Here is a 16542-nt window from a genome sequence, read left to right as displayed (position 1 = left end):
CCACCCCCCCCCCCCCCTCGCGAGCCATCTCGACGGCCATAACCCTTGGGGGCAAAAAGCGTCCCAGCTAATGTAGGGAAATGGCTGTTTCCTAAGTTTTCAACGTTTTTCCGGACCCTCGGAAAACGAGACGCACCACGACAATGTTCCTCTCCTCCGGCTAACTCTTAACGCCCTTTTACCTACCGCTGAAAAGCGATCCAACGATGCTGCCCCGCTACATGCAATCCCTTCTTCTACACAATTCCATTTTCATTTTACCCTTATTACTATATAGTACTCTACATCAATAGAAGACAAAAGCATAAACTACTTTGACCGTGATAAAATCGTTTAATATTCCTATTAGTGTAATTTACTAATAAATCCACTAATCGGAATCCAGACTCTTGGCTTATTCTTACGAATCGTATGTCATTTGTTGTTTAATATGCTATTCAAATTTCTTCACTTTCTTCCGCTTATCAATCTTAGTAATTCTGAAGCATCCTACATTAAACTTGCAATAAAAACTGAGGCACTTGAGCTTTAAGAGCTCTATAAAAATCTTCATAAAACAGACTGGTGGTGTCGTCAGATTTCCAATCTGGTTACAATATCATTTACCTCCTCTACTGCCGCGATAAACGCTCGGATTAAGGATGGGATTAAAATATCCAGTTTTTCTTCTTGGGTTTCAGAAACTCCCCATGTTTCGGGTACGTTCAGGGATAAGCGTGATCGTGTATATGTGCTTGTACCACTTTCTTTTTCCATCTCTCTGCTACTACTGTCGATATAGTATAGTATCTCCAATCGGAGGGTACCACCATTAATTTCGTTTTATCGCAACGCGGGACTCGAACCGGCTGCCACGGTAATGCGTTTTAAATGTAAAACAGACTAAGGCCTACGGCGTTAACGGAACGAGCTTGCGATAAAATTTGATTCAAACTCTCCTTCGTTCCGGCCTGAGAATTGACCCTTCCTCTATCCGCGTACTTTTCTCCAACATATACCTACACCAGCAAATATATAGTCCATCTGATTTACTTAAGCACTTTTAATATTCGCATCATAAATGTCACTCATTTATTAATAAGCATTATATAGGTTTCTCATTTTTAATCATGCTATACTTCATTGATTAAGTGTCTTTTCAAAAGCTATAAATAATAATACTGCAGCCATAACAATGTCACTATAGATCTTCCAAAGGCAGGATTACTATTAAATTTTCTTATTGTAGAAAATGGGCTTAAGGCTAACTTTTACGCAACATTAAAGTCTTCGTTAGGTCGTTTTTTGTATCGGCCACATTTTCAACGTGAGCACTGCGTTAAGTCGATGGTCACAAAGGGAATATTCATGAAGACTTCATAAAAACTCCATCTTTCGAAAAGGGCGACTGTCGCCGGCAGGATGGTATTTAAGGGAAGTTTGAGGCAAACTGAGCCGCTTAACGGCAGACGATACTCATCTCATCAGACGCACTCTTATAAAACACTCTTCTTTGTCCATCCGTTTCACCGCGCGGTCTCTGGCTTTGCAATCTCGAGTGCATAATAATTTATGTCATTGCAGTCCCAAGTGGCAATAAACAAGCAAAATGACTAAGAGTGGGGGTAGGGGGAGGTGCACCAATAGACTGACAACGAGTAGTACGTACAAGGGAGAAGGAAAGAGACTCTGTAGAAAATAAAATTATATTATTCCAGTTCTAGCGATGGATCGTGATATGTGAATAAAATTTAAATATCGTGAGACACGATACCTTCATTAGCCAACCCATTAATTTTGCTAGCAATAACTTTTATAGCTTTATTTGACAATAGCCTTCATAGTTTTCGTTAACGTATTTTTAATTGACTCATGAATTTCAGCGACGAAGCGCAGAAATTGTTCCTGAAAATAACGGTAGACTTATAGTTTTGGCAGCGAAAGAATAAGAGCTGAACCTAGAGATTTTGTCAAGAAAAATAAAGCGGATTGTTTGGCATAAAAATGGAGCTTCTCTCTAGTGCGAATGTAAGAGAGAAAGTCAGCAGTGTCAAAAGTTGAGTACGAGAGACAGCAGGGCGAAGGTCAGCGTTGCGTTAAATCTAGAAATCTGACTGCGCATTCCGGGCACGTAGGAGCCCAGAGCTAACGCGGGACTATAGGGGCTACGATCCGAGGAAGCAGACAGGAAGAAACTGAGTAAGGAACTGACCGGGAAATCTTCTCTGTCCGACGTATGCTACGGGCAACTGTGAAGCATTAATCCCGTTTAGCTTTGGGTTTATTGCTGGCTCCGAGTAAATTGGTTGGGCCAACGCTAAATACCGAGAATACAGTACCCATCGACTATAGGCTTGATATCCCCTGCGATGCCTGGATCAAACCCCGAGGGAACGGACAATCAGAAAACTAGACGCTATAATAGAAAAGACTGCGTGATAATAGTCGCAATCATATATTTCACTAACCTGAATTTCATTTACATGCACGATATATCATCAATCTCTCGCAATACTTTCCAATTTTTTTCATCCAATAAAACTAAATATTTCTAGATAATAATAACATTGTCAAAACAATGACAAAAGCACGCATGGTATTTCCTTGCACGATATTTATTGGAATGGAAGGTTAAAAAAAAATTCTTTTGTTAAATTGGCGCATGCGGCTTAATATGATATAGTATTAATCTCAGTTAGCGAGAGAAGAGAAAAAACGTACGCGAGAAGAGCAGCGAATTCTGCAGCTACATGTTTGGAGCTACACATAGATATACTGAGAAACGTCCAGATATAGAGACACAATGGCCGGGGAGAGTCAGGGTTTAGGCGTACATAGTTAATGCATTAACTCATCATTGTCATTTTTATCACGTGTGCCGCTGGAATCAACGAAAAGCTAGCTTCCCTCCCTATCAACCTACCTCGAGCGTACTACCTGCATGCTGCTTTTTCCGAATAACTGGTCAGTTGTTTTCGCGCAACTCTTGAGCCCGAACGTGCGAAGGGTGGCCTTCCTACACTGTCGCATCGTCCCCTATAGCGGATTAGCCGCTAACGACTCGTGTTCCACGTTCGCAACGCAATTTTCTCTAACCCCTCCGCCAACTGTACTCCCTCCCCCCCCCCCCCCCCCCCCCTCACTCTTTCTCCGCGTAACCCTTCTCGAAACAGAACGATACGCGAAACCGTATTTGACCGTGCGTTACGACCAGATTAAACCTGATGAACGCGGTACTATCAAGATACTTGATCAACGCCGTCTGAAAAAGTCGTATTTATTAATTTTTAATTACGTATCATACTGTACTAGATTGGTTTGGAAGATTTCAAATACTAACACTTATATAGGAGTTAATTTAACGCTAAGAGTTTCGGAAGAATAAAGCTGTATATTTGTATAATAAAATATTGCTATGGGGAAACCGTATGAATTTCAGTTATGTTATTCACTGTAAAGACACCCGCAGGATACCAGATCGATATACGTATATTAATTCCGTTAGTTTCAAGTTTCATATCGAGAGAGTCTGGTAACACCTCCTCTCCTGCGAATTATAACGGGAGGTGTAATAAAATAGCGAACATCTCGAGGTAAGCAAGTGTGCGATGTCGTAAAGCGGCAAATTCAAAGGGAATAGTGGAAAGCCATCCCTGAGGATTTGGGGGCGGTATCCTGAAAGAGCATGAGAGTAGAGAGGGAGAGAGAGAGAACGCTTGCGCATCTACAGTGTTCCTCCTGCAGCATAAGATTGTTTATTCAGGTGCGTGGTAGCAGGTAGATGGCTGCTACATTGGCTGCGCAAGTATCGATTATCTATAAGGACACGCGAACAAATTTTTTATAGTTCTCCGTCGACCGTTGCAAGTTCACTCCCTAGAGCATATATGGCAAAGTTAAAATTATCCTCGAAATTCTCGAGCTAAATTTCGCAAACGTATTGGTTTCTGGGAGATAGCACCGTTAAAACTATATTAGTTAGCATTCTAAAAAATTCCCTCTTTCCATATTCTCTCTCTGACCATTTCTCATAAAGAATGTTGAGAGATTCTCGTCGACAGCCATAGTAGAATAGTTTTGTGGTGAATTAATTTAACCATTCGAGAGAGAAGTAGAGCTGGTATAAACTGTTACGCGCGGTTGAAATATTTCGACGATAGGTGTTAAGTGCATTTGTCAGGATTAATGATAGCTGTGGGAAGAGGAATAGAGAAGGTGATGGTAGAGCGATTTTATGTTAAAAACAGGAAACGCAGTGTCCCCGATGAGGCGTTACAGGCTTGATTCAGTTGTTTCGTGTGTGAGGACGGCAAGTGGAACAAGACTTTCTGCAGCGGACGGTCGGCTCGCACGCTGATATTTTCACTGGCCGGTGCGTCAGCTGGCGCGGAAACAGTCGCGAAAGAGCGAGAGCAGCTGTTGGGACGGGATTAATTAAGCTCGTTTGTCCGGCGATTCGTGCCAAAATCAAATCGCTGCCCAAGGAACATAACGAATTACCAGAGGCTCGAGATATCGCCTGAACTCATGGCGAAGCCAATAATGGGATACGCCGCTTGCCATTACTAAGCATTGTGTCTGCGGTTTCCAGCGATTTGTACCCTTACCGACCGCGCCTAAGGGACATTTATTAAACCAGCATTGGTTTGCCCCACCCACTCCCCTTTTATCGTCCAAAATGACAAAACTCCCCTGTACTACTTGCTGGAGTCTCAGGGAGATTTCCGGCTCTTCCACTTAAGAAGATCGTCCCAGCATTATCGCTTCCTCTGATCCGATTCTCGTTATACAGATTTCGAGGATTAAGAGCTGCCTTCTCCAAGCAAAAGAAAATCCTACTACCGGAGCGTTGCTAACCTATATAATTGATTTAATCGACAGGCAATTAGCGATAGCAATTTTTTTTAACTCGTTATTTTTTTCTATTGAAAAACTTTGTATTGAGTGAATGCAAAAATTCTGATGGATCTTCTGGATTTTTTTTTCTTTCCAGCTCCAGAATTAAACGCTAATCAAACATAAAAGCGGTGCTGGTTACGACTAGCGTGTTGGCTAAAACTCAACGGTGGTTTTCTGTGTACCAGGGGTGCGCGGCTTCCACTTGACAATCATACAGATGAAGCCCCGTTTACACCGAAATACTCATTAACTGAGCAAGCAGAAAGTGGCCAGACCGATTTACCCCGCCAATCCTAACATATAATATTCGCTAACAAGAGAACCAAATTATAAGCTCGCTTAATTTCACACAAAATTATAACAAATATCGATTGTATATAATTTTAAATTGATCGATCAAATGTCGAATTAAATATTAAAAATATTGAAAATGCTGAATGTGCTTGTATCTTCCAAATGTAAATGTAAAAAACAGCTAAAAAGACCGAAAAGGTATATATCTTTTATTGAAAGGAAAAGCAAATAGAAAATGAGCGAGTCCGGTAATTTTGTGGTAGACTTTCGCATATAGTGGATAAAACTAAGGACATTAGGTGGTTTATGAATTTATTAGGAAATTTTAGCGAAAAAGGCTAGCTGGAAGATGCGGTGTTCCCCTGTTGACAACCACGCGTGCACGTTTGCAGCCAGCTACTATTTATGAGGTTAGTTTTAACTGGCTGATTCATGTGCGTCTGGCTAAGTTTCGCTAAATAACCCGACTCTTACACCCACCTCTCGTTATCTCCCTACCAGCCTTATCCTTTCTCGTTCGCCGCTTAATTTTCTCGTAATTCACGCGTAAAATTCCTCTGATTCCCCCCATATGAAAATAAGCCATTAGCAATTTTGTCATCATTGCCCCGTGTAATATGACAGTATGTGCGGTTCCAATGATTTAGGGCTACGCGTCAGTAATGTATCTCATCGTTAATTATGTTCCTTTACCATAGAAATTTTAAATACTTTGTGAGCGTTATTAAACTAAAACTAAAGTTAGACCATATAAAACTGATAGATCCGTTAAAGGTAATTGTGTTGCAAATAGAAAATTCACACACATTGTTTGAGTCCATAAAAAATTGTTATGGGAGTTTTAAGAGATATGAGAAATTAGAAGTAAACAACTTTTAAAAAGTGAGATGATTACTAATTAGTTTATTTTGCACGATGTTCTACCCATGGGAGAATGAGCAATCCTTAAATGTGTCATTGGATGAAAAAAGAATTCTGCTGGAAAAAAATGTTTTTCCCAACGGGTTTTATAATTCGCAGGATCACATGGCAGTAATAAAGAGTTTTAATGAACCGCGCAGTTGCAACAGGCAAGCTCATTTGAATTTTAAATTGTAATGCAAAGAAACTATTTCAAGTACTTTTCGAATCAAAATGGATATTTTATCAATATTTTTCGATAGAAATGTCATCAATGTCGAAAAATTGATCGAGATCTTACAAAATTTGACAATGACCATTTGATTGCTCGGAAACAAAAGAAGCTCATCTTTTCACCCTCCCTTGCCTTCAGTTTCTATTCTCCTATCGATTTAATTTAATTCCTATTGAAATTTGATCAAAGCTCGTTCTGGTAATTAAACGCTTCTCCTGGCGTATATAGAGTACATCATGCTATGGGAATAGAATTCTATTTACATTGCTAGCACGATCGCTTTACAATAATAGTGAAATGAATTGAAATGTTTAGAGAAATGTAGATTGAGATACGTTGGAATAAAAGCTATAAGATACGAAAAAAGCACTATTTCACATAGACCAAAAGAAATACACACGAATAAAAAGTGTTTAAGTTTTGTATAAATATTACACTATCTAAAAACCATTGGCTACGTTCCAGCTTGAGAACTATATCTCCTTGACCTCTCTTTTCATAGTCATAAACCAGTCGATTAAGGATTTCGGTAGTTTCAGGGAGAATCATCTAATCTCTGGGAGTTTAATTATTATGAGGTAGAGTAAACCGGAAATCCGGATATTGCGAGCAATACTTATTCCGCCCTATTTGCAGAACCTCGAAGACCGTAGAGGATAGGAAGCAGAGGACACTGAAAACCGCAGCAACCTCCAATTATCCTGTGGGTACCGCTTGGCTCGCGTAGTCTCCACGAACCCCATGGAGCAGCACAAACACCACCATACACGAGTTTCTCATACTATCAGCACGGATCTCGAATTAATCCATTATTAAAATAACCAGAACATCTTCTTCTTGTCGTCATATATCTTATTAACTATACTAAAGATATTTAAAAAGAGCGGTTGCGAGTTACTACATTTTTTAAACAGTTGCAAATATAATCTTCCGAATCAATTAAAGACATATTATAATGTCAAATCTGGAGAAATGAAACAGCTTATATATTTCTGTACGTAATATATACTTAAGCTTAAAATCAATGGTAATATATCATACGCAGAGGGCATGCAGAAATGGCGTATAGAAGCGAGGCTTTGTCGTGGGAGAAAGTGGTAATCCTCATTAGGTATTCCAAGGCTAGGAGAGGTAGCAAAGCAACGGTTTAGGGATACGAAGTCCTTCGGGCTTCTAAGGATTGACGGACGCGGGCGGTTCGCGTAAGGCAGAACATTTCAATAAACCCAACAAACACGTAACCTCAGACCTCTGACCACGGCATGCCAAGGGTCAGCAGTTTCCGCTACTAAATTGTGCGTCTACCGAAGTATATACCGTGCGACATCCAAAATTAAATCAGGATCTCTCAGAATTCTGACTCCCTCTTTGAACTTCATAAGCCTAATATAAATCCTTCCTTACTGTCCTTTCTATTATAATTAGACACGAGCTCAAAGAAGATTTATAAGATGGAAAATGTGTCTAGAAAGTTTTCCTACCAGTTCTCTCGGCGAAGACAATGTCCTAATATAGCTGGCGTCACATCAATTCTTTCGAATTAACGAAATGATTTCCTAGCACAAACTTTTTCTACCTCGTATTCTCCTCGCTTCCCCATAAATCTATCTCCCCTTAAGTTGGTCGATTGGGTTGGTTGACGTTTCGCAAAGGATGCCTCTCACTTGCCTATAGCCTCTCTTCCGGACGCGAAAATTTAATTTTCGTAAAAATCATTTACTGTACAAAACGAATTACTAGGTTTGATTGGTACCAATTTAGTCGACCACACTCTATGAAAAAGTACTACTATTAAATATACAGTGAGCAAATTCATGGTATAACCCTATAATAACATCTATAATTTTTAATAATATTTTCCACCAAACGAATAGATCATTCGATTTTATTAAGCATCAATTAGGATTTCTATCAGGGTTGAATCTGCTACACTCGAAGGAGTAGAAATTACCAGATATACTACCATATATATACATATATATTATTTGAACACGAGAAGCTTGGAAAGTTCATTGCTTTCGAGTTAAGGAAGCTTCGAGCTACTTTAAAAGCTCGTTTCAAGCATTTTGGTTGTTTCTCCCGGAGGCGAGGCCTCCGTACATCGAAGTTGTAACGGTCGAGGGACCTTCACACATACACACCCGTACAATCGATCCTTACGTCGAATGGTAAGAGCAAGGAGCTGGCAAGTTGGTCGGACGGAAACACCATCGGTGGTCACGGTTCATTTCACCGTGCTGCCTTTCCAAGCCCAACCGATCGGTCGGCCCATCTTCCTCCCCCGCCCATCCACATTCGTCTTCGCAGTTCCCTTCACCCCCTTTCACCCTCTTTCCTCCTTTACTCTTCCTCCCCAACCATCAAAAAGGAAAATAGCCAATACACACGCCCGTACGAACCCATAAAAATCACGCTACTCCGCGCGTGTCCGCGCGTCTTTCTCTCTCCCGCACACAGGATATTGGCTTTGCGGCCATCTTCCACGTAGACGAATCTGCTTCCTCGTTGATCGGTAAGGCCAGCTTCAGAGATATCGGATCGCTTAGGTTATCATAGATTGGGTGCATGGGTCGAACCTTATACTAGTACATACGTATATCTATATATACTATGTAGTATTACTTCGAACAACTACTTCGAATTTGTCGCTATAAAAAATCTTCTTAACCCTTCTCCGGATGGATCAAATTTATATCGTTAAAGGCCATCTTAGTCTATAGATTGAGCTGGCCTTTGATGACATATTTTAAGATAAAGTTGTCTACATTTTTAAAAAATGGTTACAAATGATTAAAAATATAAATTTATATTTAAAACAGTTAAATAGAGAAACTTAATAACGTACTATGATTTTCATTATGTATTTATTGACATATATTTTTACCATTAATGGAGAATGGGTGCTCGTTAGACTCTACTTGACTGGAGAAGGGTTAAAGGCGACCAGATAAAATTGTCTAAAGTACACGTATAACGAAGGTTTTTTTGGATGTTTTTGTCGGAAAATTGGCAGTTTTAAATGGCATTGTACTTTCTTTTGAAATAAGGGGTAGAAAAGTTGCAAACTGTATATATATATATTACAAATAGTCGACAATGGGAAAAAAAAAGTAGGTCGGCTGGGGCGTGTAGTTGTCATGCTAGAAAGTCTAATCTCGGTGGAGAGATAGCTTTGAGGCTTTGTGAACGAAGCGAAAAAATTAATGATGCAAAGAGAAATTGGGTGGGAACAAGGGCTAAAAGCAGTGGCTACTGGAACGCAATAGGAGAAGCAAAGGCAAAACACGTGCAGTCATCAGTAGAGGCGAGTCTCGACTCTCGCTTAGCTAGCACAAAGCCAAAGCAAAGTCACGTTTGGCCGGTATTCGATGCGCCACGGCTCTTTAATTACCCTCTTCATGAAGCCTCTAACCAGCCGATTCTCTCTCTATCCCCTTTTCTCTTTATAAACTGCACAGTGCCCGCGCGATTAAACTACCATAGAAACTGTCCTTCCTTGCATCAACTTACGTGAAAGCGCAATTGTTTCATTTGTCAAAAAAACACTTTTGCTAGCGCGCTCGAAATAACAAATATCATTTTAATAATCCCCAATAATACACCTTATTTATGAACTGCTCTAAAACTGGTCCACTGCGATATGCAAACTGCTGAAAAGTTAGAAAGGAAGGAAAGTATAAAATGTAAATAGATAAGTGTACAGAGAAATAATTAGTTTTACTAAATTTTCAAACGTTTTCTTAAAAAGCCAAGATAAAAAACACAGGAAAGCTATTCCGCGAAAAAAGAGAAAAAGTCCAAATGAGTAGTAAACTAAAAGAAAGGTCCAATGAGCTAAATCAGAAATAAGCTCTCGAGTTCTCAACGAGCGAACGTTCAAATCCTGCTAAAGGGAAGTTTCGGAAGTTACCCATCCCATAAAGGTGAGTGAAAGCTCCGAGCCCCTGAGAGAGGATATATATAGCACTGAAGATCCCTCAGGATGGCGAAATCAAAAAACTAAAATTAGAAAATTACCAACAATAAGTGACCAGGGCTACTGCAACGCTAATAAAATACATCGCGAGCCTTTTCTCACGTTCGACAAAGGTCAAGGTAGCGGTCAAGATACTAAAAACGGAGTAAGAGAAAGAGATATGTATAGAGCATGTAAGTGCCCGTAACCAAACACCCTCGAGCACCAACAAGCGTAGATCCAGTAAAAATACATAAGCAGACGAACGCGTAACGACCTAAATAACAAAGAACTTCATTTAATTTGAAACATAAGAATTAGGATCCGACGTTCCTTTCGATCAATTTCTATTTGCGTATTTGAAAAATAATTTCTTCTCTTGGAACGAATATTCATGATAAAGACCGTTTCACGTGAACGCGTATGATGCTCATGCATATGCTAGATGTGCTTATCTTTTGCAATAGTTCATACTCCATTTTTCACCTGAACGCTGATGGTCAGTGCACATCATTTTTTATACGCCTCAGCGTCAGTAATGTAAACTCACAGGTATTTGGACTCCCCACCATATCTCCCCAAGGGAATTAGCAGAGACATATGCATTGCTGTGTGAAAGCCACCCCCATTTTACACACATTATTACAATCGCGTATAAAAAAGATCGGTCGACTTCGGTGGGCTTCGGTGCATTTCGAGTGCAAGCGAGAGTCGTACAGTATTTTCGGACCTCCCTTTCTATCTTTCGCAATTCTCTGATTCGACTGATTCTCAATAAAAGGCATTTTTCTTCACTTGGGTCGCTAGAGAAAAATAGTGACTATTGTCCTTTCGATTTCTGTTTATGCGTATTCTGGATAATTAATGATCTTGTAAGCAAATATTTATTTAAAATATTAAAAATTGTTAAAATTAAGATTTCGTAAAATTAAATTTCTTCGAAACCTAATCTAAGGAAAGCGTTTTGCTGAATGGGCAATACATATATATTTTATACAAAAAAAATTTAATTTCCATCTGTAAATTTTCGTAAAAATTGAATGTATCTTTCAATAATATACAGCTTTACAAAATATTATTAAACCAAATTTGCGAAAAATCGAAAATCATAATTTTCTTAAAATAACTATAGATATAGGTTTATATATTTCTAGTTCAAATATACCTAGTACAAATTTAATTCTTACGAGATTTTTGTCAAATATTCACGATAAAAAATTGAAATATTTCAATTTTATAATGGAAATAATTAAATAATAGTTTCTTAATAGCTTCATAAGTAGGTAATTGATGATAACCTATTAGCACTTGCTCCTACACTGCATTAAATTAAACATTTTACCATGAAATGGTTTTTATTTAAGAAACGAAGATTTGCAAAAGACGCAGAGAGGTCCGAAAATACTATACAGTTTTCTCTTGCACTCAATATATGCACCGAAACCTACCGAACTTAGCCAAAGTTCTTTAGTTGTTATTCTAATAGCGTGCTTGAATCGGTGGGGTTGGCTCACACGGACGATAACTCTTTTTGTGCGCAAATATGTTACGAATTACTGCGCTCGAGGAGGCATACTGAGGAGCCTACCCCTACATACCCACGAGTTCACATCACTGCTCAGCGTGCACGTAGCCCATATACTTCGTGTATAATATGTAACCCTAAGGGCCATTAAAACCTATCTAATATTTCACTTGATTTTCAATGCGTGGAGCTGATGTCAACGCGTCTTGGTACAATCTGCAAAATTGAATCGTCCTTTTGCTTATATAGCATAGTATAGAGATTTCGTAGAGAAAACAGGGTATGAAGGTAATCAATTTTGCAGAGTACTACACACAGTAAAGATTAATTCCTACATTATATATATTCTATACTGGTTCCGTTTACCTTTCCGTCAATTTTTATTAATAAATGTAAAGAAAAAAAAAAGATTTATAATAGCTAATAATATTTAATAAAACCATTAACGAATCTAGTAAAAAGCATAGACGAAATTTATGTGTTGTGGAAATCAATCTAAATTCATATGATTTTGTGTATAAGGCTAAGATACGAAGATATTCCCATACGACAATAAATACTTAAAATTTTATTTATTTAGCACTAATGTGTGTGTGCGTGACGAGCAGGAATAATGCGCATGTAGCATACACTCGATTGTTATATACTATACGCGTCCATGTGAAACGAGCCTATACTATTCCTTCGATCGATGAACTTTGCCGTTTGAAATTAATTTCAATCTTGAGGACTTTTTTTTCAAATCACTCTACCCAACTTGGGGTAGAAAATTGAAAGGAAAAACCAACTCAATGTAAAGTTCACTGTGATTGTTTAAGAAGTTATATACTGAAGAAAGAAATAGAACACTATACCGTTTCGGCTTTACAAAGCTTATTCAATGACGTATTTTTGACTGATTTCTTACTTTGCGAAAAATTCTTAAGCTCAAACGCTTGATAATTAATGTTTTCTTTAGTAAAATATCTATAATTAAGGTAAAATAAATGAGATATTCGTTATTGAAAATCTACCAGAATGTTACGGAGCTACTCTTAGCATTTACAAACGTAAGAATAATTTAAACTTTTTAAAAATATTTATCCCCGCTTTTCATTCTGCATCAGGATCTTTCGAGAAATAATTTTAATGATATGTTGGTAGTAGGTATGTTGAAACCCTCGTTCAACATAATACATCCAATTTGATTGATATAATTTATCTACTTGCTTGAATGAAATTAATGATGAGGTTATTGCGTTGATATTCAAGATGGATATGCACAATTAGTACTTATTAATTGATAAAGCCATCATATTGAGAGGAGACAGTTAAGCTTAATGATAATTGTTATCAGCTATAGCATGCTCCAGTTCGAGGTAGTGTACACGTTGTTCGATGTCCGAAACTAGATACTCGACTCTCAGTTTCACTGTGTGGTTTTGGAATCTAAGAGGATACACCAATACATTAAGGTGTACGCGGAGGTGAGGACGCGTTAGGAGAATTGTAGAGGCATAGAAGGGGTAAGACGAAGGACTAGGTATAGTACAGAATAGAGAAGGTATGGGAGAGGCAAAGCAGCCACATGGCTCACAGACATACTAGACGCTCATCTGCATTTCAAATTGCGCGCGCGATCACGAAGATGCACGGGTATATACACCTTTCGCGTGCAGTGCATCGGTGTAAATGGACGAAATATACTCGCAAGTGTGCGTAAGAGCAAAGCAAACGCTATCGCTAACACAAGACAGATAGCTCTGCTCACCTAGTACGCTCTACTCTTTCCTTTGATAACAAATTTTTAGCCAAGTGTTATGCAAAGCTACTCTACTTTACAACTTGAATTCTTCAAAACTTTCCATCGGATGGTTTTATTATCGACTTACTTGATAAGTAAATTTATATATATAAAATTAGGTAACGCTTGTGATGATTCTTTATTGCACATTATTGGGTTATTCGTTTAATAATACATTTTATTATGGAATTAATGCTGGGATGCTATTATACTAAAAGAGTTGTAAAAATGATATATATATATATATATATAGGTGGTGTATTTCAAATTGTAGTACAGGGGATTACAAGAACAGTGTAAGCAGACAATCCAGTCACATAGTAAACGCCTGCATAGCAGGATATATTATAGACACACACACGGCTATATAGCCTGATAGAAAACGGATCAGCTTCTAGTTGCGCGGTTCATCGTTGTAGAAACGAATGGCTGTGGATTTACCGTAAGCGCCGGACAAACTAAGCGAGCTAAAGTCGACGGTGCTTCCGGATCAGCTCCCGGCTGTACTTCGCAGGATTAGTGTCCTGTCCCGATTAAGCTACGTAGAGGTCCATGCACATACGCTCAACCGAGTATATCGAGTAAAACACGCCAAGGCTAAAACTATATTCTGCAACTCGTAAATCCGCAGATCTAATAGATTAATGCGCTACTCCTAAATATAAGCCTATTTTCCTTTTTTAATCGTGTGTAAATCCGACGTGTGGCAGACTCAATATTGAATGTTTCATCCAGTTGCTACGACTAGTGTATTACTGGAGCTTCATTTAAATCCAACAGTTTACGGCATTTTCATATGTTAAATCGTATCAAAATAGAGAAATGGTGCATCGTTTATGTACTTGCCTTTCCGACACCACTGAACTCTTTAAGGCCAATTTTCCTAAGAAGCGCCTGCGGCGTGGGGGGTGATGTCTTAAGTAGTAAAGCCGCATATCCATTAGGATAAATTGACTGCTCGTCCGAGCTGATATTCTCATCCCCGGAGCGTCGTCTTCGATGGGGACTCGATGAAAGGTTCAACTTTTGAGCGGCCCTGTAATGCAACAAATCATCGTACATTAAAATACAAGTAATTTGAAGAAATACAATAATGGTCATTAGAACAAATTTATAGTGCGAGCTGCACAAGAAAATCATAATTATACATTTTTAGTCATATCTTATTGATTAAGAAATATTTATATAAAACTATACGTTAAATTTATAAATATCTATGATAGAAGAGCGATATTACATTTTTTGTTCTTTGATAATTTCTTGTTTAAGCGCAGATGAGAGCCGCAGGAAGTACCGCAGGAATAGGATCAAGCATTGGGTAATTAGAAGAAGCCCCTCTCCGCATAATGGGGCTTTAATACCCTAAGAATTAGAGGTTATCTATAAAAGTTGCCGCAAGTTCCCGTAGTGAATGGTAAAATAAGGAAAAGTATGTGTCTCGGGGGTGACTGGGTGACATAGTCCGCGTTGTAGCTCAGTAATAAGCGGAGGTAATGTGCCGGAACCATATGGAGCAGGGTATAGTAAGCTTAAAGGGGTTGGTTCTGCTCGTAGTCCAGGATTCAACGGCTACCGTTGCGTTGCCCTGCTGCACGTAACGGATTCTACGGAGGATGCTTGTCCCAACTCTCCGGCAGCCCTTGGGTCTCGTTAGCCCACGCTCTGTGAAATTGGAAATACCTACACCCCCTTTCTCTCTCTCTCTCTCTCTCTCCCACTGACAAACTCTCTTTTCGTCCTTCCACTTTCTCCGACATATTCTCACTTTCGTTTCAAAATTACCAGACATCTTAGAATACAAAACAGTTCACCGCAAACAGTCATAGCAAATTGGTCAGGGTATAGTTTTAATTGATTGAAAAAAATCCTCAAAGAGCTTGAGCATATAGGCTGCATGACGAAGGGAAAAATGCAGTACGATCTCTGTTGTAAAAAATTAATCAAGTAAAATGGAACATCTCTGGAATATGATTTGCTCTCACTACAAGTTTACGCCTTAGTCGTATTTCAAAATACTTTCTCGTCACCGCGTTGCATGCGATTGAATTTCACGGAAAAAGAAGTCAGCGAGAAGAAGGCTGACGTAGAGCTCTCGTCTTGGGTGAAAAAATAAGTTTGCATTGTTTCCATTAAAATCAGCAGGAGCAGTTGCGATTCGGATTGGGCATAGTAACGGAAAAATATCGACACGTTTGTATCGATATCGGCCAGGATGACAGTTTTATAAAGCGTTTAAAGGCTTGTTTACGCGCAGCGCCAGCGTTCTCGCCTCTAAATTGTGCCGATAGGCCGGTAGGGTCAAATAAAAAAACGAGTCGCAGGAGAGTTCCGCGAGTTACCCTCTCGATTCCCCATTTTAACGAGCAGCAGCCGGAAAATTGTCACGCGCTCTCGGTTTTATACCGGTCCAGCCTGGCTCCCAAGCTGCACTCCTCGCACCCCGAACCGCGTTTCCGCTACCAATACCATTCCTCCCCTCGCTATCCTAACAGTCTTGACTTTTATGCCTCGTTTAATTATTTGCACTTCTCTTTTTGCTTCTGATCCTCTTTTTTCTGCTTGTTTTTTCAAGCATAGCCACGAGTCCACGCGGTATCCGGTTTACGGAGCGAGACTATAGAAGTGCGCAGTTTTACATGCGTCGTTTCCGCTATTTTAATACCGTCCCGAAAAACGTTAGCATGATCACGCATGTTTGCGTCCCCTTCAAAAAGCCTATCTCTCCTGTATCTAACGGTAATTCGAATCGCTTTTTCAAAGGTTTTTTTTTCTCGATTTTCGAGTACAGCCATTACTCGCATGGCTAACTTAAAATGCTGGTTAAACCTGAAAACATGAGCATTAAAACAAATGGTTTTCCAATCCAGCTTTGCTATACAATTTATACTCAAAGATTCAAAAGATGGAGAATTTGATGGTAGATGTATGAAGCTAGGTCGCTCGCAAGAAATTTTGTAATTTGACAGAGAACT

The 16542-nt window shown here is 39.1% G+C and overlaps 1 protein-coding gene across 3 annotated transcripts in view; it reads right to left on the bottom strand.

The window, feature by feature from the left end:
- Positions 1 to 16542, bottom strand: part of LOC136785671 (kinesin-like protein KIF26A) — a 320836-nt gene that overhangs the window by 63866 nt on the left and 240428 nt on the right. For all 3 annotated transcript variants that reach the window (XM_066746852.1, XM_066746851.1, XM_066746853.1), the window contains exon 6: positions 14417 to 14606. In XM_066746852.1, coding sequence (XP_066602949.1) covers positions 14417 to 14606 — 190 coding nt within the window. The remainder of the gene's footprint in view (positions 1 to 14416; positions 14607 to 16542) is intronic.

The sequence above is a fragment of the Prorops nasuta genome, unplaced genomic scaffold (genome assembly GCF_024137725.1).
Source record: "Prorops nasuta isolate Cenicafe-Biocafe unplaced genomic scaffold, Cenicafe_Pnas_1.2 PNAS00003, whole genome shotgun sequence".
NCBI classification, from domain to species: domain Eukaryota; kingdom Metazoa; phylum Arthropoda; class Insecta; order Hymenoptera; family Bethylidae; genus Prorops; species Prorops nasuta.
Note: the sequence above shows the minus strand (reverse complement) of the source record. Positions and strands in the feature narration are given on the sequence as shown.